Source organism: Gallus gallus, chromosome 18 (assembly GCF_016699485.2).
Source record: "Gallus gallus isolate bGalGal1 chromosome 18, bGalGal1.mat.broiler.GRCg7b, whole genome shotgun sequence".
NCBI lineage: Eukaryota > Metazoa > Chordata > Aves > Galliformes > Phasianidae > Gallus > Gallus gallus.
This window is the reverse complement of record NC_052549.1, coordinates 8,160,320-8,186,092: the sequence shown is the minus strand read 5'-3', so window position 1 is coordinate 8,186,092 and position 25,773 is coordinate 8,160,320. Positions and strand designations below refer to the sequence as shown.

Here is a 25,773-nt window from a genome sequence, read left to right as displayed (position 1 = left end):
GTGAAATTTAAAGCTTTTACTGGGTTAAGATGCTGGACTAGCATAGGAATTCTGAAACACATGCTAGGGAATTTCAGCATGAATTGATGGAGAAAGATCTGCTTTATGCAGTACTTTTCAGAGAAAAAATCTGTTTACTTTGCATAAAGTTCAGAGGAAATTTCTTGAAATATCTTCTCTCTGTGGGTGTTAAAAGTGAATGCTCCAAGAGGCCACAGAACATGAGATTAGACGGATGTTGTCAGCAACGTGACCACAAGAAAAGTTGCAATTGACCCATTATTAATACTGAGCAAGAAAAAGACTATGCTCAAGAAACATTAGGGATTTGATTCAAACCCACAAAAGTAAAGAAATTCAGACATTAGGGTAAAACATCTTCATTGTGCCAAATAGCCCTGACATATGATGTATGTGTTGTGTCTGCCCCAGAAAGCACAGAGGAATGCCAGGTCTGGTCGCTGGGTTCATCTCTCCCCAATAAAGAGAACAGTGTGTGTTAGCTATAGCAATGCCTACCTTAAAAAAACACGTCTCCAACTTTTTCCATTTTGAGACTATCCTACAGGCCAATAAATTTCAGTCTGACAAAATTTATTATGACATTTAGACCAGATATTTATTGCTTTGCACTATGCTACATAGGTGTTCCCACTGTAACAATTAAAGCCATTTCTCTTGCCCCTTGTTTAAAAATTGAGATATGCTTGAATTAGTCCATCTGTCTTTAACAAATGGACCAAGACCCGCTTTTGTTCTGACAGTATGTCTGGCACAGAGAAGCTGACAATGGTATGAAAGGGACAAACAAAAGGTAAATTGGACTTAGCAATGAAAAGGATCTCTTCCTTAAGGTCTGACATGCATGACGTTACTTTTTGGGTTTCACAAATTTTCTGCTATTCAGACCCATCATTTCAAGTCTTTTTCTCTCTAAAGCTTTACCAAAGGTAGCTGGAAAGTAGGAAACAAGAGCTTTACACATTTTGAAGTGTTTTGCAAACTTTAGAGCTTGCAATTTCTTCTTATCGTGTCACTGATCTCCTCTGTCTACTTTGGAGAGTTCTAAACTCTTCTTTACAGTGCTTTTATTGATTTTAATAGAGAAGTAGACTATTATTGCTACTGCTGAAAACGCCTTTGAAAGTAACAGGAAGGCACTGTGCTGAGGTTGGGAGGAATGAGAAGAATGACACCTCCATGGAAATCCTCGTGGCAATTTTCTTGTTATTAAAAGATTAACTTCTGGTTGCATCTCCATCATCTCTCACAGTTCAGTACTACCTGTCAATCACACTGAAAGCTGAAATATTTAGAAACCATCCTGTCTTAGCTTTTTAAAGCACGTATGCAAATTCAGCACACATTTTCACCTTCCATGTTCTAAAGACTACACCAAAGAATAAAAAAAACTCAGTGTAAAAATGGTTTGCTTTCAAGATACTGCATTCTTCCAAATGTTATCCCAGGCAAAAATGCTGAATTAGATTCACTGAATCGTTTGAGTTGGAAGGCCATCTGGTCTAACTGCTCTGCCATGAACAGGGACACCCACAGCTCCATCAGGTGCTCAGAGCCCATCCAGCCTGACCTGAGTGTCTCCAGGGATGGGCACCACCACCTCTTTAGGCAGCTTGTGCCAGTGCCTCATTGCCTTCAGCATAAAAATTGGGTAGGAGCAATACTAACCATCAGAATGCCCATCTGGAACTGCAGCCCTAACGTGGGCCTGTGGGCAAAGCCCACCTGGTGATAGAAACACAGCTCTGGTATCTGCAGGGCTCTGGGCTCCACGGGCTGTGCTGCTTACAGGGGCTGATGCTGGGGCTGTGTTTCCCAGACAGAGGGCTCAATCCTCCGGGGGGTCCTCAAATGACGGAAAAGAAGAAAACTCGAAATAAAATAAAATAAAATAGAAATCTTTTCTAGTTAGCTGAATAATCTATCTTTTTCCTAAGGTTAAAATCTGTAAGGAAGACTCTGTATGTTTGATTTGGGAAACGGTTGCAGCTTCTCCTGATCATAAAGGCCTACACTTAAGAGCAGAAGTAATTACACTTTTCATCAGGTCTCCAAATCAAATGAGCTCATGGGAAGCTCCCGTCTTCTCGTCACCTACCTGCGAGGACTTGGCCAGCTTCTGGCTGTACTCCTTCTCCATCTGCTTCAGCCGGCAGTTGGCCTGAAACACACACAGAGGCACCCGATGAGCTGAGGTGAGCAGCGTGCTGCTGGCAGCCCCCCCGGGCACAGAGCCGCCGTGCCCATCACTGAGCCGGGCCCCACGCCAGCCCCACGCCCTTCTGCGGCAGCCAGCAAACCGCGAGGGCTCGCCTTTGATCTGGGGCCAACTATTCATCGCTTGAAAGAGGGGAGAAATTGTACCTCTGCTGCCAATTATTAGAAAAACATAAAGAGTTCTGAGGATTAAAAAAAGAAGGGGGGGGGGGGGGGGAGAGAGAGAGAGAAGAGTGCGCGTTCATGTGGCAAGAAGGGGAGGAAGGAAGACAGCCACCAGTTTATCGGGGTGATGTAACTGTAAAGGAAGGAAAAAGGGAAGGAAAAAGTCCCAAGCCCCAGCACAGGCTGTAGAGGGGTACAGCACCAACAGCAAGACTTTGCGGGGCAGCCTTACGTCATGGCTTCCTTTGGCCCACTCCCACCCCCCCTGCTTTGTTACAGGCTGCCATCAAACTGCACGTCAGCCCAAGTGGGCTCTCCTTGGCCACAGCCCCTTCCTGCTCCTGGCTTTTCTTTCACGGCTCAATGATAAAGAATTAAATCAACTGACAACAAGGCACAGTGGTGTCCCTTAAGGACATGCTTCCTTACTTCTGGAGGAAAACAGCTCGTAAGGGTTTCCCTCAAATACTTCCTTTTCCATAATAATTAAATAATAATGATTAAAACACAGTTTAATTTCAGGACACAACTCTGATTCCCATTTCTCTTCTAAGGTCCCACTGCACCACACTGACACCAGCATCACATCGCTGCCCTCCCATGAACTCCTCAGTGCTCTCATCTCAATCTGAGGAGAGGTGCCTAAGGAAAACATTTGCTTAGGGGATGGAATATTACAAAGCAGAGTTCCGAAGCAAGTTTAAGCTGATTAAGTTTTCAAAAATCAATGTGACCTCATGTTCCAATCTTCAATCTGTCCCCTCCGTTTCGTGTGCCAGCCCCATGGGTTGGGGACCACAGCCACCAAAGGGTCCCAAAGCCTCTGAGTCCCACATGGGTCGGTCCAGCTGCAAGGCTAAAGTCGGGTTCTGCAAGCATGAGACCCTTTGGTCAAGTATATGGTGATACTGATTTTAGTGGACTTTAAATGTAGAGGCTTAAAATTGCAGACAGTGTTTTCAAAGCACTACAGGAGAGCATGACAAGGCTCAGATCCTCTGCATCACACAGCTCCGTGGTGCAGCTTAGTGTAAGTATATTACAGCCAGTTAAACATAATCTGTGAGTTTACACAATGCTGCAATTTAAGGCCTGGAAACCCTTCAAATTCTGAGATTATGAAACATATGGAGGTCTCCATATTCCATGTGTTAGTTGATACTAATAAATAGACTAAAAATGTATACTAGAAAAGTTAATAAAAAACAATTATTAAGTATTTTGAGAACACTTTTGTGTTGCTGTAAATAGAGATAATGGCACTACATATTGGTTTAAAACAACATATGTAAGAATTCTGGAGCATCAGACAAATTAAATTCCACCTTTTTTAGACCTGCCATAGAAAGCACTGCCCAGGCACTGTGAAGGGTGCATGGTAAGGAGAGCAGTAACACAGGAGGAGCTGTGTCAGCTCTGTGCTACACTTCTCCTTGTGCTCAGGCTCACCCATGTTGACTCCTTCCACTGTACTGTCATCCAGGTTACGATGTGCAGTGTTGGTAAAGCGTAAAGTGACTGAAAGTGCCAGATTAGGAAAAAAGTGAAAAAAACAGATGTCTGTAATAGATTAAATTTCTGCTACTCCCAGAAAGGCAGAGCTTCCAGCCAGCAAGGCACTGCACACATCACATTGCAGCTGCTCTCTCAGCATGCCTGGGGTAAAAGTCTTCGTCTCCCACAGAAGCAGCTCGAAAACCTCCTGAAGAAATCCAAATAAAGAACTAAAACAAACCTATAACTTTCAGAAACAAAGCAGAACTCCTTTGTTTATACTGCACAGAACCAGGACAACCTGAGACAGACATGATAGAGGGGATCCAAAAGAGATGCTGAATTTCAGTGTTTTCTTCCTCTCTGAAGACAAAGTACATCCTACAAGTCCATCTAAACACAATTCCAACATTTTACTTTGCAATGGCTTCAACAAATTCCAACCTGCAAAATACCAGCAAGCTGTCTCCAAGTCAACAACAAACTCTTGCATTTACTTGCATCCTTATTTGAGGGGCTGGATTTCCAGAGGTACCAAAACTCCCCTGGCGATGGCAAACGTGCATTTAGACCAGCCCTAGCTGTCTAAAACTGCCATCCCAGCCCCTGTGGCTACTGCTGACTGCAGCTCTTCTCCTCGGATCCGTAACACCTCGCAGCTCCTGCGCCATCCCAAACTGCACAGATGGCACTGCAGTGCTCTGCAGGAGGCAGTTTCTCCTAGTTGTATCCCAGTGGTCAGCTGAAAAGATCTAATTCATGGCCATGCTCACAAACACTCTTTTCCATTGTGTTCTCTGACTGCAGAAATAGAGAACTTTTCCCTTTTTCAAACCTGCAGCTAAACCACATTTAATACACTTCCAGACTATCAGCTGTTGCTTTGCAGCCTGGGGAGGCATAAACCCACACCCCCGGGCACATGTAACACTGCCACACGAAACAGTGAAGGGCTTTTTACTTACTTTTTCTGTCAGGAAAGACTTATAGCAAAATAAATACACATAGCTGAGATTTTATATTACATTTATCTTGACAAATGAGAAGGTTAAAAATGGCCCGGTGTACACAAGCTGCAGTTTCCTGGGCTCCTTTTCTCCCAGGCTGCTCGCCTCGTGCATTGCACAAAGCACACACTGCCTCTGTACTACTTGAAGGGCATTCCCTCACTTTCAGGTTACATGCTATTTCAGAAACATAATGAATAAGAATCCAACTGGAAGGTGAGCACTTGGAGGGTCAGCCAGTATTCATTAAAGTCTAACTCTTTTTATAGCAATGGGCAGCGCTGCAAATATAGTTAATGGTCTTAAACTGGTTTTCCATGTGTGAGAGGTAGCTGTTGAAATTCATGCTTGGCAAAAACTTGTCAGAAATATCAATTGTAATATCCATTTTTATAATAAAAAGGTTTAAATTGGATAAGCCATAGAGGAATCCCACTGATTCAAAAATTAACTTCTATTTAGTTTCACACAGTTAATACACGTTTTAGCTAAAATTATCTGATTATGACAGTTTTACATGCAGTTACTTTATATTACAGAGTGAGGACTTCTGCATTAAAAAGATTATGTCCTGGTTACAGCTAATTGGTTTTAAAAACCAACCATAATTCTTTAAGAAGCCTTAAAGCATCCTATTGTGGTTGCTGAGCAAAACTGCACCAACTTCAACCAAATATTTCACTAAAGCATTAAAAACAGCATTAGAAATACAGATGTGATATCTGAACTAATGGGTGCTATTCTGACACCATCTGATCTTCATTTTTGCCCTTCATGGAACAGAGCCACATTACTAAGAATAAAGTAGCAAAGGTTCTACCACAATGCGACCGTACTCCAAACACAGACCATGGCATGGCCTACACAGAGTCTCACATGCACTTTTTTGGGTGGAAGATGTATAGGAGGCTTTTATATGCAGTTCCATTCAGTGGAACCAGCCCTTTATCTTCAGCACCTGCTGAAGGCTGATGGGGAGGTGCAGGGATGCTGCTCCCATGGCACTGCAAGGTGTGCATGTATGAGCACGTGTTCTGTTGACATCTAGGCTGTCTTGAGTGGTTATCAACAACGTAGCTGTTTACATATGATTATTATCCTTAGAGTGGTACAAATCTGTGCAAATCTTTCAGCTCCAAAATGGCGATTTTTGGATGAAAAGTTAGAAATAGGATTTCTATTGTGCTACAGAACTGATACAAACCCTCACTCCTGCAACCCAAACACAGACAGATCTGGAACAGTTAAGGATGCGCAGTGAAATCCTGTTAATCTATATATGAATCCATCACAGTCTTGCAGTGATTTCTGTAGTGTTTCACTGTGATTTCAATTTCAGCAATACAAAACAACAACAATCTCACAAAGATAGCTCTTGCTGAGTACACCCATAGTCACTATCAGAGAGGGGAAGTTAAGGAATCTGTTTAGGGTACTAGCTATGGAATAAGCACTTCTCAAAATGCCTGCGACTAGCTAAATGATGGCCATACATAACCTGATCCTCCATAATTAGTAAGATAAAACTGTAAGGAAACTGGAGGAAAAAAAGAGAAATCAAAGGGTGGGGGAAAAAGAAGAAAGAAAATTTGCTCCAGGGAAGAAGCAACTGTTCTCTGATGTGCAGCAAAGAATTTAACATCAAAGAACTAATGTAAATGGGGCCCATTTACCTTAAAAAAACACACACAAAAAAACCCAACCAGCAAAACACCACTCCAGATTCTGGAATATTTCTCTTTTAGTTTGACAGCATTATGCTTTATAGCAAAATTCAAGCTTGTGTAATTTGACAGATGTCAAAAGAAAATTACCTTAATAACGACTAAATGCAGCAAATAATGTTAAAACAGCATACACTGTCTGCTTAAACTTCAGAGATCAGCAGATCACCTTTTAAATTCATCTGATTGTACATAAAGATCTCAAAGCCTGAAACTTGTATTTTCGTTATGTGCCTCCCATAGTGACAGTGGATGGCCTCCTTTGTCCAAACCCTTTCTGTTTCTACCACTCTCTACCAGTCAGATAACAAATGGAAAGCTGAATCTCTGTGTAACAGTGAAAACAGAATATCAGTTGAAATATGTAATTTGAGTCCCCAAAAAGACTATTAAAAGTAGTTCAATATTCAAAATGATGTTAACAGAATTAGTCAAGTACCAAATGACTTCAAGGGTTTTCAAAATGAATGATAGAAATCCCAATCTGTCCCACAAATCCTATTAATTTTCTATTTTACGTTCCACTTTTGTAGGTCTATAAATCTTTTTCTTCTTCTTCTTCTTCTTTTTTTAAGCATGCATCTTAAGGGAAAAACCAACTGTGCTCTCATTCATGTGCTAAGAACTTTTCATTCCAAAAAAATAAAAAAGAATGAATAGAAATGGATTTGACCCTCTACATGTATGGAGAATTGCCTTTCTGCAGCGTATTGCAGTTCTGTGCTTAATTAGGCACTGCTTGGGCACTTTGGGCCTTGGGAAAACTCTTCTTTCCAGTCCTTTCATTTGAACCAATGGTGTACCTCTAATCATTCTGAAATTAAGTACTGAAATTAAATACATCCATTTAACTCTGCTAATAATTCTTCTATGAGACTCCCATTGCATGGTGTGCGATGCTGAACTTACCCAATCCTTATACTAGAATATAACTACTACCTTCACCCAAGTGAACAGGTATTTGGATTTACTATCTAAATATTTCCCAGCTCCACTAACACCAACTTCTATTCAATGCTGCAGTGAGCCTGGCACCTCACCTAAAAGCAGCTCCATGATTTGGCCCAAGATACAAGCCTTGTATACAACACAAGGTTTTACAACCAGATTAATACTTCAGTCTTGCCATATGAAATCATTCCATACCTTAAATACACTTTATAACAAGATAGCAGTGATGCACGTGTCAGGCATTTGCAGGACAGACAACAAATGCTATCTTAGTACTGTGACATTCTGCCAGAGGAGCCTGGAGGCAGATGGCTGTTATGTTATGGCATTCAAATAAGATGAACCGAGCAAACCTAGTGAGGATGTTGAGAATGAAAAACTTCCCACCTAGTGGTACATGAAGAATAGTTTTCCTCCAGCTCTGTACTTCTATACATTCCTGAACGATCGTTTTAAAATATTTTGTGTTTTTCTCCTCATCTAACTAAATTCAAATGGTTATTTAAGTTATATCCAGAGCATTGGCATTTTGTATTTCAGAGCCTTAACAGATGCAATATGCACCCAGTGTGAATTTTGTGAGCTTTTACGAGCTGCCTTTACCCATCAGAAGTACCACACACCTCTGGTACTGAGGTACCGTGGTTGCTCATGTGAGCTCTGTCTTTCTCTCCCACTCCAGCACAAAGGCATTTACAGAAGAGCTTGGATCATTCGGGCCCAGATGGTTTTGGTACACAAACTGCTGACACCCAGTAAAATCATGACAGGATAGGCTGCTAAATATCTTTGATGGTTCAAGTCAAAGCAAATGCTTCTTCCACAACTCCAGACCAACAGCACCAAGATGATCCAGGAGCTGACTTGGTTTCAAGCTTTATAACACAAAATTCCACCAGATTTCAGAGATCTCTGAGGCTCATGCACTTTAATTGTTTGGTATCAGCCAAGTCTGTGTTCCTTGCCTTTTACCAAGGAGAGACCAGAAGGCTCCTGAAAGGACCACAAAGAGTAAGAATGTGGCTTTTATTTTTTAGATTTGCTTTTGTTTTTCTAAATTGAAATTGGTAGCAATAACAAGCAGTTTATAAAAAGATTGGGGCTATGAAAAAAGATCCCAGCTATCAGTTTGGGAGAAAATTTGCTTTAATAAATAGAAGGAAAACTGGTAACAGAGGGACAGACTTGGTATTACCAAGTTACGTCATCAGATGACAGCCCAACGGAAATCAAGCTTCTACTGTTGGAAAGACAAACATTCAAAGAAAGGCAAAATCCCCTAACGAATCCATGATGTGAAGCAATCAGTGTTCCTTAGCAGGATTATGTGGGGTTATTTTCTGTAGTTTTAAATACAACAAAGCTTCCAAGAAGAGCACTACAACTTCATGGAGCCAGAAAGCATTTCTGTAGCAATGACTAAGTGTACCCAAGTCCAGAAAAGTCCCAATTAAAAAGAGAATTGCTCAATCATAAAGGCAATTAAAAGCATAAATAAGACACTGCGAGGCACTTAACGTGCCCAATGTTTAATTATTTATCTGCTCTTCATCCTGCAGCTGTAGGTCACAATTTACTCTTGTGAACTAAATACAGGAGAACTCCTGGGGATTTTGTACCTTATTCATTTTCAACCAGACACCCAAATTCATTTCAAATTCACACAAGAACTGCAACAGTTTCACCTAAATCAGATTTTCTACAAGTTAAACACCCCTCCTACACTCAGAAGTGATTGTGAAACTACTTTGATCTCTGTTCCCAAATTTATTGCTCAGTGTAATCCATGACAAAATATAATGTGATTTACTGTATCTCTATATGACAGCCCAGCAGCTGACAGAACTTAATAATTTAGCATAAGAAAAAAACCTTCTGGCACCAAAATATACAAATCATAATTGAGGCACTTTAGTATTACGTTTCAATGAAGCATATGCAGACTGATCACAAGAAGTTCAAAACAATTAGAATTCTTTCTCACCCATTTAATGAAGGTGGGTATTACTCCATGACATGTTCTACAGCTGTAAGTCAGTCATTCTGGAACACTTTTGTTTCTTTACGTTAAAGACTCTGAAGGACTCATAACAGTGTTTTTATCCCTTCCCTAATTTCTAAACACTTCTTTCTCTACAAAAAGGAAAAACAAACAAACAAAAAGGCCACTTGTAGTATTGCTCTACTACAGGCATATGAAGAAAGAGCAAATAAACATGAACAACATCTTCAAATTATATCAAAATTTCAATATGCAATAGAGATATTTTATGTTATTTTGGTCCTAGTAATGGAGCCCTTCTTCCAAATAAAGCTATAACGAGTAAGTTTGATGTAGATGCTGACCTAAGCAGATACATTTCATGGAGTAACATTTACTTTGGCTTGTGTTGACTGCCATGACTAGACACCCAGACCAGATGGCGTTCATTCAACAAATCTAAATAAGAGTGAACTGGCAAAGCTATTTAAAAAAGACAGCAACAACAACAAAAAGGCAACAAAACAAAGTCTTACATTTCAATCAGCTACTATACTAGAGAGTAGGCAACTGTAAGTTAAATCGATAAATTTGAGGAATAACAGTTAAAATAAATACAAAATAATAAGAACATTTCAATTCTTTTAACTTGTCATGGGAAAAGCTGTATCTACAAGCAGTCAACCTTCTCTGAAACGCATAGAGTTGTGAAAATAAAGAGAATGAGCTAATGGTTCGATGAGACTTAAAAAATGTGGAATACATGAAGTGAAGGTGCCACTCAGATCCAAGTCTCCATCATGCAAAAAAGTATAAGCAGGAACCTACAGAACTGCTGCAGAGAAGTCCACCTTAGATACAACGGGAACCATTTTTGGTAGCTAATGAAACATATAGTTGGCAGAGAAGAACAGCATCTACAGAGATTGTATTAAATAATGTAAGCTAATGGAAAGCATGCAATGCTTATTTTTTATGAGCAGAAGTAACCACTTAGGGGAAACTCAATACTTCTAATGGGACACCTCTTAGAGGATCTCTGTAATCTCTTTGAAGATGTTGTAGATGTCATATTATTTTCCTTCATCTTCTATTTATTTGCCAGGGCTGAACAGTCCAACACCTGCACGAGTACTGACAATAGTGCCAACACAGACACTAAGAATTAAAGGTATTCCTGAGTACACAGTATGAAAGCGTGCCCAATGTTACCTCCAGCTGGGTGGCATCTGAGGGCTGTGCTTGGCAGTTAGTGAGTCCAGCACCATGAAGCCTGATGATAAAAGAAGAGCTGCAATGGTCTGTAGGGCACATCACCAGTACCTTCATTGTAAATCACAGAACTTTGAGAAAAGAACATCCAGTTATAGGACACTCAGGGACGTGATTTAGTGGAGGGTTATTAGTTAGGGTAGTGTGGTCAACTTGTGGTTGGACTCGATGGTCTTTAAGGACTTTTCCAACATCAGCAATTCTATCATTCTCTGACACCATCTGTATTTTTTTTTTTTTCAAAAAAGTCCCTGATACAAAAACATAATAACAGAACTATTTTATAGAATAGTTATTCCTAATTAAGGAAGTAATTTCTAATTAAGAGGGTATATTTATACATATTCTTTTAAGCATTTAACCTTTCAAATTTTCACCTTCAAATCTCCCAGGCATTTTAGCTTCACACAGACTCAGCACCAGATGTAGGTGGATTATAATAGGTATAGACCAGAAAACATGGTAACTGACAGATTTTGTTTAAAGTACCATAAATCTCAGAGCACAGGTAACTGCTACACCATTAGAACCTACCAGAGTGGTCTGCACAGCCCTGGCCAGGCTGCATGCTTCCCTGGGGTCCTATCTCTGTGCAATTCACAAAAGTATCCTAAGAGAAGAATTGCAGCCAAGTCACTCAAGTGCTGGACTTTCCTTTTTTTAGTCAATACACAAAAAATGTAAATTACTTCTCCACAAGAAAAGCAGCACTGAAAAAGAATTAGATGTTCCTGGAACCCACATAAAGATTTAACAGGATGAGTCAAAAAAGTCTCTATTTAACTATAGAAAAAAAGTCAGTAAAAAGCTAAATGTTGAAAATTATTTAGAGGGAAAAAAAAAGTCTTTTCTCCCGCTCCAGTTTAGTCATGTACACTGCTCAGAGAGCTTTTTTATGAGATACTTTCAGCGTTCCAAGGTTGCTTCCTTTGAGCATTGTTAGCATGTCTACTGATCTGCTAGGGTCATGCTTTCTGAATGCTCATTTGCTTTGCCAAGAAAATACCACAGATGAATGTTACAAACAGTTGTGTTAGCCAAGCTTCACATCTGCACACACTTAGAAATGCAGTTTGTCTCTTTCTTTCAGTAATTTCTGGCAAACCTGACAATGCTCATAGGCTTTGTAGGGTCTGTTCCACCTGGCTGACCAGTGCTGGTTGCTGTAAGTGCTGCTGATGCAACCTCTAGCACACCTGACTCCCTGCTGCTGAAATGAGTCGTTACTGGAGCCTCAATGCAGTAGTTTGTCTGCTTAATACATTTATTTCTTAAATAATTTGTTTCATTTCATCGTAATGAGGTATGACTTCAAATAGAAAAAAAATCACCACTGTATCTAAAAATGCTATAATCAACCTGATATAATGGAATTCAAGCAAATTAAATCTATACGTTAACAGCTTTAAAAGCAAATCAAAATCACTATGATTGAATGCAAGTGTTCCTCTGAAGCAGTATTTAAGATTCCTTAGCTAATATACAAGAAATAATTTGAGAAACTGTCAAGTAATTTTTATGTTAGCGACAGATAACAGATATTATGAAAGCACAGAAGTCCTAAGAACATGATAAGTAGCTTCAGATTCTCTATGCTATCATCTTCAATTTCTGCCTGACTTATGTCCAGCGCAGCTTATCAGACCTTAAGGACATTACTGCTTATTATCCACATCTGACAACGAGGTTCTGTGTTCTAACACAACAGCCATGTTACATCTTACAGGGTGAGCAACACGGGGACTACACAGGACTGGGCTGTGACACCCAACCTAGTCAGGCTGAAAGCAAAGTTTCATGCTGCCCTGCAGCACACAACCCTATTGCCATACCACACATGTGGGTCCAGGCTGTTGACAAGGGCCCTGCTTACAAAATGAGGACAGATCAATGGAATGAGTTCCTGCCCTGTTCTCCCCTTCTGGAGGAAACACCACAGCCCTGTGAGGGAAGAAGACATAGGAATGATGAAAAATGCCCATGAGACCTGTGAATATCCATATCTTCAGCTGTACTGCTTAGACCACCAGGAAGGATGCAGATGCAAAATGAACATGGGAAACTTCACGTGGTCAGATCCAATTGAGGAAAAGCACAAAGACATTTGGTTTGACAGAAGAGCATGAAACTGTGCACATGAAAGCATACCATAGTACAGTCAACCAACAACACACGACATAAGGGCTTCTCCAACACTTGAGTCCCGGGCAGATGCTCTCCAGGAATGTAAGTGTTGGGGTGGGAGTGTCTGTGCCCCTTCCCCAGAGGCTGGATCTGAGCCCTTTCAACCTGTGTTTGAGCAAGGGCACATGCAGCCCAGGGGCACAGCTCCCATGCCGATTCCCATTGAGGCAGAGCCCTCACCACCTTCTCCAGAGGTCAAAGAGCTCATGGGAGTGTGATCAGCACGGAGAAACTTCAGAAATGCCACAGTTTGTCCAAACCAGGTTCAACACCACTCATAATGTCCACTTTCTGGCTCACTTTTGTGCAAGGAGGTGTTTAAGTGAAAATGCTGCCTGCCACAGAGGGGGTACCTGGAAAGCCATGGCCCGTTCCCTTTATAACTGCTTCCACAACAATGGATACGTTTATTTTTCCTGCAGTGTGGGTTACACAGCGTCATTTGGAAATCTGTTACATATCTTGTCCCACTCATCATTCCCTACTGATGGGGAGATGGAATAACTGTCAGACGATACTTGGTTTTAGAATCATAGCTTCAAAAACATGACTATACTACTTTTATTGGGTAACTTTCTGGCATTGTATGCCATAATCACCAACAGAATTAACCAAAATACTATAATAAGCAATATCTCATCTTTTCTGATGCTTAAAATCTCAATTTCAAAGGTCCCAGTAAAGAACACTGCTTACATAAATATGGAAGAGCTGCCTACAAATACCAGCAGATATTAAAATGCCCAGTGTGCTTGCAATGAAAATTGGTTCTCCAAACTCTTCTCCCCACTTCCCTCCCTCCCATCCCCACTGCAGCAGGGCTATGGGGAGGGCAATACCATAGGATTCCTATTTCTCCTTGTACTCTTTTTTTTTTTCACTCAAGTCTTAGCCAGTTTTTCTTTTGTTTAAACAATTCTTCACAATTTCATGAAGCAATACACACAAGAATCAGTGTTACTCACAGAACAGACCATGGAGGAACGAGCTCCTTCACATGGGAATGAACTGACCTTCAGAAATCTGAACATCCCTATGACTATTTCAAAGCCTAAACAGTGAAATCCAGCTTCCTCCCGGACTTTTAAACAATCTTTAAAGACTTGGCAAAAAGAATTAAGTACTGAGAATAAAACTTTCTCCCATGTTGTCCTACATTTCAGGGGAACGAGACTTGCTTGTTTTAAAAATGAGTTTCAAGATTCGTGCTGCAATTACGGTGCTTTATTCTTTTTCCTCCCTCAGATAAAATCCCTATCTAAAATGCGAAGGGTTTTAATAGGCTCAAGATTTGAAAGTAAGTTAGCTGAAATTGTTACTTTTGGCCTTTAAATGGAGCGTGCCCTTTAAGCTACTCTGACTTTTGGACCCTGTGGCCAATTTCTACAGCTCTGCATTTGGAAGACAGAAGTGAAGAACATTAGAGAGAGATAGGAAGGCAATGCAAGGTATTTCTTCATGTCTTTGAAAGACTTTCTAATAGATTTTTTTCCCCCCTTATTCTTTACTCAACGTGTGCTCTTCTGATTAGAGGTAAAAAAAAAAAAAAGAGAAAGAAGTAGGTTAAATTAATAGCAGTTAATAAAGCTTAAAATTAGCAATTTTATTTGGAAAAATAGGAAAAAAAATCCAACAAATTCAAAAAATATATATTTCTGACAGAAATGACAATTCAAGACTATTAAAGATATTTCCCTATGAAGGATTACTTGTAACTTTAATTTGAGGATGTAAAGAAGTTAACTTTTCTTTTGCCATACTACACATGTAAAAAAAGATCAAAGAAAGAAAAGAATTGAGATTCAAATTCCATTTTTAAGCAAAAATGACAATGTCTTCCTGAGTTAAAATTAATCCTTTAATGATGAATTTCAAAGGTTTAAATACTTTCTGTGACCTTGGCTTTAAATAATTATGCCAAGCAGAGCTTTCCTTACATTCAGAAAAGATTCTGAATTGTTGATCACAGCCATTTTAATGGCTTCAGGCTGGCTGATTTCCAACATAATCCTCCCAATGCTGTTTAAAATTACAGACCAAGAACCTGACGCAGGTAAATGAAATGTCACTTTCACAAAGGCCATTCAGACAGTGTATGCAGATTGTTAATTTGTGCCACTGTACATCAATGGGCAATAAAATGTATCACTCATTACATTAACGAATATGAAAGATACTTCAACAACTATCTGCTTACACATACACCCTTAGTCTACCACCAGTATTAAGTAGGCTTTTTTAGTTCAGTCTTTGAAATAAAACTAACATGTTTTAGCTCATATCATCCCTCATGTACTGAAACACACACTTCAGTTCAGAAGCTGGTAAAGTAGGGTTTGCCAGGAAGCCATCAACGCACTGATATGCAGTGACCCCTTTGAACAGAACAAGGATGGAAGCCTTGATGGAGCTGAAGCATTAATTTCTATTTTCAAACCTCTCGTACAGCACTTGCTCATCTGATGCACACAGACAAAAGTAGACCAGACACTGTTAACAACTAGACCTTATCTCCTTGCAAATTTAGCCTGAACTTCCCTTATTTTCATAAAATGGCTCAAGTTGGAAGGGCCCTTAATGCCCACCCAGTTCCCATCCCCTGCTATGGGCTGATTGCCACCCACTCAAGGGTGCTGACCAGAGCCCCATCCATCCTAGCCTTGAGCACCTTCAGGGATGGGGCATTTGGAGGGAGAAAAAGCGTGGTTAGACAAAACTGCCCTTTCTGCTCTCTCTAATCCAATGAGGTTGAAGCAACCAGCCTAGCCCTCAGCTGGGTTTCCCTTTGCAATCATCTGGAGTGTAAAGGTCATGGCCATCCTGCCCACTACAGAAACACAAAACTTCCCATGCTCACACAGTGACTGTGGCACCCACCAGCAGCTATACAGCACACTACCTTGTTCTTTTTCAACTCAAGTGACCTGTACACGTTCTTACATTAGTACACCTGTGGTTATCTGACTTATGAGGCAATCACTCCTCACCTGCTGTGCCACAAGAAGCAGCCCTAGATGATTTCCTTACCTTGTCCAAGGTCTTCTCTGTCTCTGCAGCGTGCACCTTTTTCATGTCCAGCACCATCCTTTCGGTCTCTGCTTTCAGCTGACTGACCGCTGCCTTGTGATCTCGCGCTGCCCTCTGCCTTTCTTCCTCCCTCTGAAGGCTTAGCTCCATCAGCTGCTGCTTCTGCTGAGCCTTCACCTGAACGAGCTCTTCGTTCAGCTTGTGGATTTGGCTCTCCAGATCACAGATAACCTGAAATAGAGAACAGCTCTGTCAGAGAAGCGTTACACCCCAAGATCATAACAAGATGTTTGACTGAGTGCTTTTTACTTAAGGGGAGAATGGCTACACGGATGAAGACAGCAGCTCCCAATATAGGATGGTATGCTCTAAAGTGACAAATGTAGTGTTCAGTTTTTTAATTGCCATTCCCATGGAAGTCCTGCCTGGAACAGTAACAATTACTCTTGTTGAGACATTACTCCCCATCTTCACTTCGTTTTAAAAAGTCTTCTTTAAACTTGCTTCTCTGTAAGAGAACCTTTGTGATGTTACATTACTCAGAAGATTCCTAAGAAATTTGCTTAACTATTTGGGATAACATGCCAAAGCTCACTTAGAATACAAGGAAAAATCAGTCATAAACCACATGATAAGCCAGGATAAATGAGTGAACTCCTGAGTTATTTACTCCATTCTATACTCAGTAATTCCTATGTAAAGACACTGGAATATTAAATAGCACAATGCAGCATTTTCTCCTGCCACATGGTGAAAGCAACGGCACCAAGCTTCCACATTCAAAACTGAGGAGCCACGAGAGTGAGCTGAATGCTATAGGTAAAGTTAGAGTAATTAATATGCAAAAGAGCATTAATGTTGGACCTAATAGATGGCAAAAGCAGATTTGGTTCTATTAAGAAAGAAGAAAGAATCTGGAGACGGGGTGATGGCAGCGAAACTAATATGATTACGGGAGTCCTTTTGGAGCAACTTCACTGCTGGTAAGATGATGTTAAGAGACATCTAATCTCCCCAAAGTGACTGGGAAAAGCTTACATCGGGGATCACAGACACAGTTCTTGTCAATTACCTTAAAATAAGTCTGGTTCTCACAGCCAGATTTCTTTCCCATAAACAAAGTCACTGGCAGAAGCAGCTTACACTCGAACAACTCTCAACGGAAAACAACTTTCTGTGACATGGATATCTTAAAACTGCTAAAGGAAACGAATCCCAAACTTTCCATCACTGAGATTCTGCTATTCCACATGTCAGGTTTAATAAAGTATTATTAGACTTAAATGTGGGCAAATTAGTATTAGCAGAAAAAACCCCACAACACAAGACGACATAATTTTCAGTGGAAAATCCGTGAAATATAAAACTTAGATGGATAAAAACATGGATAAAACTTAACCATGAAATAGAAAAACTGTGAGGTTTTTTTTTTTTTTTTGCTGCCATTTGGGATTTTGTTGTTATTGTTATTTTGGTTTGGTTTCCTTTAGTAATTTTGGGGGAAAAAACCCCACAAAAGATTGGATTATAAAATATCAGTTCTCATAGGTGAGATTGGGATGCACGATGCTTGTTTAGACTGTTCGTAAAACTGAATCCCACTCCTCAATATCGTTAATTAAATTCTTCTTCTGGATGCTCAGATCTATGTTTGTGAACAACGCAAACCAAACTGTTGCATGGTCCAGACAATACAAGCATTCTTTACAATGACTTCATCAACATAAAGGAAAAGAAATCGAAAGAAACCACTAGCTCATAGAATATCCCACGTGGGACAGAAATACAAGCATTTAAAGTCAACTGTATGACAGGTAGAGGTTTCATATGAATTTTTATGGCACGCTTATATGTATGTACACACGTGCATGCATAACAGTCCTATAGCTGAAGAAATTGCTAGCTGAGGTGGTGATTTCTATTCCTGTTTCAAAGGGATAACTTAGAATTCTAACTAAGAATATCTGAGCTGAAATAGTGTCATAAAAAGGGTGGGTCAAAAGCCCACAGCAATTTGCCTGTAGGGAAAAAAGTAGACTTGAAAGAAAAAAAGAAGTTTGCTCACTCACTTTGGCCTATTTAAAATGCCAATAAATGTACTGCATGTTATTTGGAAGGAAAACATGTGCTCTTAATTTTAAAAAGTAAATTGCATAAGAAAATATAAAGCTGGCAAACAGTTCAAATTAAAATCTGTTGCTGAAGTTTGAAACTCAGTTCAGTTACATGCCACAGAGACGAGAAATAGACTGAATGACTGACTCCAATTAAAAGAAGATACATTATGGAATCATAAAATGGTTTGAATTGGAAGGGGTCCTTAAAGGCCATCTGGTCCAAATCCCCTGATGTGATCAGGGACACCTACAGCTCCATCAGGTGCTCAGAGCCCCATTCAGCCTGAGCTGAGTGTCTCCAGGGATGAGGCACCCATCACAAATCTGGGCAACCTGTGCTAGTGTCTCATCACCCTTATTGTAAAACAACTTCTTCCTTATGTCCAATTTAATTCTCCCCTCTTTTAATTTGAAACCATTTCCCCCTGTCTTATCATACAGACCTTGCTAAAGAGTCTGCGCCCTTCCTTCTTACAGACCTGCTTGAGATGCTGAAATGCCACTCTCGGGTCTTCTTGAAGCTGCACAGCCTGTCCTCATAGGAGGGGTATTCCATCCTTGGGAGCTTTTTTGTGGCCCTCCTTGGCTGTGCTCCAACAGGTCCATGTCTCTCCCATTCTAAGCACTCCCCAACTGGAAGCAGTACTCCAGATGAGGTCTCACAGTGCAGAGCAGAGGGGCAGACCCCCTCCCTGGCCACGTTGCTTTTGATGTAGCCCAGGGTATGGTTGGCTTTCAGGGCTGTGAGGGCACAGTTCTGGCTCATGTCCACCTACCACCCATCAGTACCCCCATGTCCTTTCTGGCAGGGCTGTGCTCCTTCCTTACATACCCCAGCTTATACTGATAGGGGATTCCTTTTATTTTTCAAGAGCTTCTACTTCAGCCCGAGGAAGCATTTACTTGGATTGGTTTCTAAGGAGGAGGCTGCAGCATGGCTGAATCTTTCACACTCAGTGATGGAACACATAGACTTCACTGTCTCCCTCTCACTGGATGACACAGCAAACCACATCTAGCCCAACACCACGCATAACTTTGAAATGCCCTCAACAGTGTTTGAACTCACAAAACCACGGAAATGTGGAGTTAAGATAAAACTCAGCCTTATTCCCAGTGGCTCAGATCTGAAGTGATGCAGGAGTTGCTTCAGTAGCTTACCCCCAGCAGATGAAGTCATAGGAACCATTACTGCTCCTCAGTGCTGAGTGTACTCAGGCAGCTGAAATAGCGCATCGCTTTTAAAGACTCCGGCATTTTTCAAGTGGATCACAGTAACTCTTCAGGCTGAGTTTCAAATGTGTTCTGCAGTGGGCTCACTTGGCTTTAGCTGGAGATGACTGCATAGGTCTCTATTTTGCTGTTTTTAATTTTGCTTGGATGTAACTTAAAAGAAGAATAAAAAACCTCTGAGCAATCCCATGGACTCAGCTCATGATCATCACAATCCTTTCTAGGATTATAACCTAAAATATCAGTCCATAAGTAACAGCCCTACTTGAACTGCTAATATGCGCTTACTTTCTGCCTCTGTGAGCCAACACTTGCTCAGCATTTTTCTCACCTGGAAGAACATTAAAATTGTTGCAGTCATTGAGCAGCACACTGTATGAAACCATCAGCTGTACCCACTGAAAGGGAGGTTTGTTTCTTTGTGTCTTGTTCTGCTGGCTCAATGTGACAGAGATGGATGGAGTATACATAACATTTGTTATTGGATAGTGGATTATTTTTGAAAGGAGATCAGTCCAGTGAGGGAAAGGAAGTCTGCAGTAAAAACAAACCTCACTTTGATGATGAAGAAGAATTAAAAGGAAAATAAGAAACAAAGCAGAAGAGTTATTCAGTGGTGACGACTCCCTTTTTTAGTGTAGCATTCCAGAAGAGACGGGAGAAGAATCCCCATCGAGTCAGCAGAGCCACTGGTGACACATTCAGTGTAAAATGACTTAGAACAGATTATCTGTTGGAAACGGGGAATCTGAAGTACTTTAACTTTCTCATTAATAAACAAAGTGCCGAGAAAGAGAACAAGTTTCTCTACCATCACAAAAAAAGCAATGTATCTAACATAAAAGACTACTAAAAAGTAAACAAATAATATTTGTTTGCAGCTCTAAGCTAAGGAAAAAATACAGCCATAAGAACTTCAAAAGATGTGTAATGTTGGTTTGTGTTCAAAACAAAATTGGTTTAAATTAACAAGTCTTGCTATTGCAGTCTCGGCAAGAATCAGATTTGCATTTGATCTCTGTTTTTTGGGAACCATCCGTATGATTTTTACCATTAGGAGATAAAGGAGTTGGGCAACAAAGAGCAGTTTCTAAGGGCTGGGCACAAACCCAGTAGCTCTCTGCTCCTTTTGTCCACATAGCATCCTGAGCCAGCCACTGGGCCAGCACATCTGCCCTCCTCCCAGCCAGCAGAAGTCAGCCAGCTTGCAGAGAAGCTTGTGGCTCCTTTCGGACATGACAACGACTCAAAATGCACACAGCAATTCTGAAAATAGCAATTCTTTTTGTTTAAGCTACAATCCAAATCTGAAGAAACACCAAGTCCAAATCTATACCCTACAACTATGTTGATAATTCACAAGCCATTAAAATGCTTTATCTCATGTTTTTAATGTCATTTTCTAAAGAAAGCACCTCTGAGCATCACCACTAGCAAGCATCATAATCACAAGTGAAAAACAAATTAAATTAGGGAAGTAAGTGATAAAGAGGGAGAAAGGGAAAGGCAAGGAAGTAGAACCAAGATGGCAGATTCAAGGTAATACACAAAGTGATTAACATAATAATGCATGGCTAATTGTGGTCAAATTTCTGCCATTATTACTTTATAACTGAAGAATGATTTAATGCATTCTTGCTGTATTTCTTGGTCAGGAAGTAAGGTTGAATGCAGTGTGGGAAAGGCAGTGGTTTGTACAGAAAACTACTTCCACAAATATCATGGACATTATCACATGGGTAATGATGTGGGAAAGCCCAAATTAGCAGGGATAAGTAATAAACAGCTATTTAGCTTTCACAGCACAATCTATTACACTGTCAAGTTTAAATGCCTTTGGGTAAGAACACACAGACCCATAAAAGTGGTAATTAAGGGAACAGATAAATAAAATGGTGTAAAATGAAGTGAGAATGACCAGCAGTTCAACAACCAACAGGTAGGCTTCACCTCTCAGCATGCTGATATCATTTTCCAAAAGCAAGTTGCTCTCGAGGTAAAAAGTCACTGAAGTACATTGACTCTATTGCACATAATCCTGATCACAAGTCTACTTCTTGCTAGGAACACCAGCAAAATTAAAACTTCAGTACATAAGAGCTGCACAAAATGCTACATAAGCACACATTAAAATGCATATTCAAGTTCCTTCATTCTTGGGGAGGAAAAAATCTGTCCATAACATTGTTGCTGTTGCACAATTAGTTAAATAGAAGACATCTTTGTATATGAATGCACAGTGAGGGAATGAAATGATGGATACATTCATAAATCAGATGCTCACAGATTATAGATCAGACTGCTTATAGCAATTTTAGGTATTTCTTGTAGGAAAAAATGTTATGCAAATCATAGTTGTAATCACTAAGATGCCCAGCATACAAAGAGTAGCAGCTCTCTAAAATGAAACAGATGCATGTTCAGTGTCAAAAAAAAACCTTATGTAGAAGCAGTGCAGATGGCAACCATAATACTAACAGTAAAATGTTTGCTATTCAGCTGTGTAAAATCTCAGCCCTTGTATTACAGGGCTTATGCAAAGGTACAGCAACTCCATCTCAACACAATCCCAGCTTTTCTCACCTTTGCATATGTACCCCTGACATCTCTTTTGAAAACATCCACTAGGACTTGCCAAGTGAAGTGTTGAGCTGCTGCCTTGCATATTTATTCTATTAATTTTAACAGCATTAAGGTGCTTTTCAACATCAAGACTCCTTTGTAAGGTTCTTTACTTGGACTGTTTCAATATTGTGTATGCTCTGAACAATGCCCAATATTTGTGAATGTGGTTAAAGTATATTCCTACCAACCTTGTTTTGTACCCTGCTCAGTAGTATTGTAGGGCTGGAGGCAGCCTTAGCACTCTCATACCTATATGGTGCTGCTGGAGGCAAAACATCACTCCATTTTCAAACTATGGCTAACTTCATTTTTCCCCCAACTTCTGAGCTTGTCACAGTCCTAAGAAAAGTGCAGCATCTCTTCAGACTACATTTTATTTCTTCGTATGGTACTTGCTCTATCTTGTTCTACAGATTAAACCAACAAGTGTTGACTCATGAAGAACAATAAAGAGAAGTTACTTTCTGCTCATCAGCTCTGTTTTCAATAAAAATTAATGAAAAAGAATCTATCCATGTCATTCCTATAAAGAAACGTGCTTAGACAACATTTCCATATGTAATTTAAGCTCCAAACTGTTCACTGACTTTGCCATATATTTTGGGAGATTGAAAAGAAATATGAAGGCACTGGCATCCCAGTGACAGTAGGAACAGTTGCACTGAACACATTAGCAATGTTCCTATTTCCACATCTATGAGTACACGTGAGAAAGGAGTAGCACATTCTCATCATCTGCTGTGATGTGGTAGCAAGCAAAAATACAAATTTCGATCTTTATTTCCCAAAGAAGTGCACTGAAATAGATCAGGACTTTCAAAGATGTCAGTTAGCTACCTAAATCCCAGTAAATGTCAATGGGATTTAAGCTACAAACTATTGGGCTATAATTTTTTTTTTTTAATTGGGCGAGGAAGGGGAGAAAGAGTGAAAGAAAATGAGACATCCATTGCACACACAAGAGCTTAAAATTAACGGAGCTTATTTTGATTTCTTCATTTACATAAGTACATTCGATTCTAATTTAGTTAACAGCATCTAGAAAGCAGAACTTCATGTAGGTTGGCTATTGCCAGTACTTTCCTACTAAGATGCTTTTCAGCCAAGTGGAAGAACCTGAGGCCTATGTGGGGAAGAGATGAGAGTGAAAGTAAACAATACAATATGATGCACTGGTGAGGGAATGGATTAGTCAAAGAGTTGAAACTGAGATAAATGCTAATTTTTCTATTTAACAGTTCAAGACCTGGCAAAGACTTGGTCATCTTGCATGGAAGACTGCTTTCAGATGAGTTTCTTATGACCTGATTTAATGTATGTGCTTTGGAACAGATTTGTGAGTCAGAAAACGAGAACAGAGGCAAAGACTTTTGCAGTGGACTGGGAAGAACTCCCCATCACTGTGATGGGAGAAGCTGGACACAGAAATTCTCCTAGATAAAACTTTCAAAAAACATTTGCATTTAAATTTTCATGTATTAAATTTAAAAGCATTAATGTTTCTTGAACATGCAATTCTGATTTAAATGCAGACATGATGCATTACCGATTTAAGGATTAATACAGACATTCATCTCCATGAAGCAGCAAAATTAAACATATAATTCCTAATTTGTCCCCAGGAGAGGTACAGACCATATTGTCTATGAGGAATGTCTTCACCCTGTCAACTAATGAAAAAATTTCACTGAAATTAGGAAAAGAAGAACAGGAAAGCACTCACTCATTTCTCTTTTGGCTGCGTTTGCTCCAATTATCACTCAAAACACATACATCTTTAGAGTATTCCAGAAATGTTACCCTGTACATCCCATAGGGCCTCTTATGGTGACTGCAACGGAACGGGCACTAGTTTGAAAACTTAAACAGAACAAACGTAAGGCAAGATACTGATTAAAAAACCTAAGCAATAAGCTGTTTGTACATAAGAGGATTCCCATTTCCCCCTTCTGAATACCTGTAGAAATACAACATGGACACCAGACACCGTGGTCACCACCACGCCCATCCCAATGGGTATCTGAAGGACACGAAGATGACTCAAAGTACACGATCCTGTCCGAGTCCTGGCCTGACTTCTAATGAAGGGGAAATAAATGTTTCCAAGCTCCAACATAATTACAGTATGTCAATTAAGGTGCCAAACACTGCTATCCTCTGGTCTAAAGATGACTTCAGTGCACTAGTCTGTGTGTACTATTCTGTTCTGTTAAAGAATCTAATACAGCAGGAAACTCTCACATTACTGATGTCATGCTGCTATATTAGAGATGAAGATGACAGTCTTTAACAAAGCTTGAAGTCCTCATTCTGAGTCTCATGAGTGAATATATGTGTGTACAGAAATCCTGAAATCCAGTAGCTTCAGAATTTCTTATTTTATTTTTTAAATAGTAATTTACAGGTTTAGACTTCAAGGAGCTGATCAGCTTCTCACTTTCAAAATAAACCCACAAAGACATTCCTGCAAGGCAATAACAATAGTTGTAGTACTTCTGCTAATTAACCAGTAGTAGTAAATTGTTATCTGCGTATTAGCTGCTTACATAAATAAGACACCAAATTATGCATCTGAGTGCTGATTTTGACTTTCTCCTTTTTCAAATCAGAACCACATTGGAAGAAACATCTTCAAGCTGCTTATCTTTAGGGTCAATCCTTATATCAAACAGCTAAATTTCTCAGATCCACAGGAAGATGAAAGCGCTAGGGAAGCAAGTCTGCACTCCAACCCAGATGTCAGGCTGGAGCCAAGGGCAGCAGCTGCCAGCACCTCTGGTGCCCTTGGTGCACAGCACACAGCCCACACAGCTTCCAGGCTCCCACTCTGCACCTTCATCCTCAAGTGCAGGCTGCACTGTTCCCAGCAGCCCTGCAGTGGCTGCTCTGAGTTCAGAGACCCTTTGGAAGCACGGTGCTACAGCTCCCAGTTCAGAAAGATAAGATCAATCACAGGATGATCTGTACAAAATAAATAAAGTCTGTGTGCATAACATTTCTTTTCTTGAAATTGAGAGTATTTTTGGCTCAGTATCTTCCTCTGGCACCTTTACATTGATCTCTATCCTTTTCATCCTTCTCTGTCCTTGACTTCAGTTGATGCCACTTTCCTTTTCTGAATGACAAACAGGCCACCGCATCCCGGGGCCAGAATGTCTTCAGACTTATTTATGCCACTGCTTTGCACCTACTGTTCTTGTAATAAGCACACAGTTTAAAGATAAAAATCTAAATATGTATTAAATGTGAAAATTCTGTTCAACATCACAAAAATAAAATATCCTACTGAATGTAGCCATTTATACAGGTCCATGCTTATATTTCCTTACCAACACCATCACTTTGCACCACCCCCATAAAAACCAAAACAAAACGTGCTCTAAATGGCATTAAGAGATCAGAAGATCAAAACCAACGCAATAGCCCTAACTGCAAATCCTGGCAGGGAATGATGGCTGCAGAAGCAGCAGCAGTCCTTCTACACAACAATGAAGCCCGGGCTTTTAAGAGCACATCATTTGAAGACTTTTGAAATCTACTGCTTTTACTTTTCTGGAAAGCAGCATTGTTTTGAAGGATGCAATCTGATTGCTGAGATGTAAGAAATCGTGCCTATGCACCCATTTCAGCTAACGTGAGCACAAAGATCAGGGAACTATTAGAGAGATTATTTCCCTGGTACCAAGAGACGGTATTTTTGACAAATAGCACCTGATTAATTTTTTGAGAGATTTCAGATTTCTCCATATGCACGC

At 40.1% G+C, this 25,773-nt stretch overlaps 1 protein-coding gene across 5 annotated transcripts in view; it reads right to left on the bottom strand.

Annotated features, from left to right (window-relative positions):
- CEP112 (centrosomal protein 112) overlaps positions 1–25,773 on the bottom strand; it is a 139,941-nt gene that overhangs the window by 38,118 nt on the left and 76,050 nt on the right. For all 5 annotated transcript variants that reach the window (XR_005840589.2, NM_001282178.2, XM_040649448.2 and 2 more), the window contains 2 exons: positions 16,044–16,274; positions 2,120–2,182 (listed from right to left, as the gene is read on the bottom strand). Coding sequence is in view for 4 of the 5 variants with exons in the window: in NM_001282178.2 (NP_001269107.1) it covers positions 2,120–2,182; positions 16,044–16,274 (294 nt within the window). In the remaining variant the exon portion in view is untranslated. The remainder of the gene's footprint in view (positions 1–2,119; positions 2,183–16,043; positions 16,275–25,773) is intronic.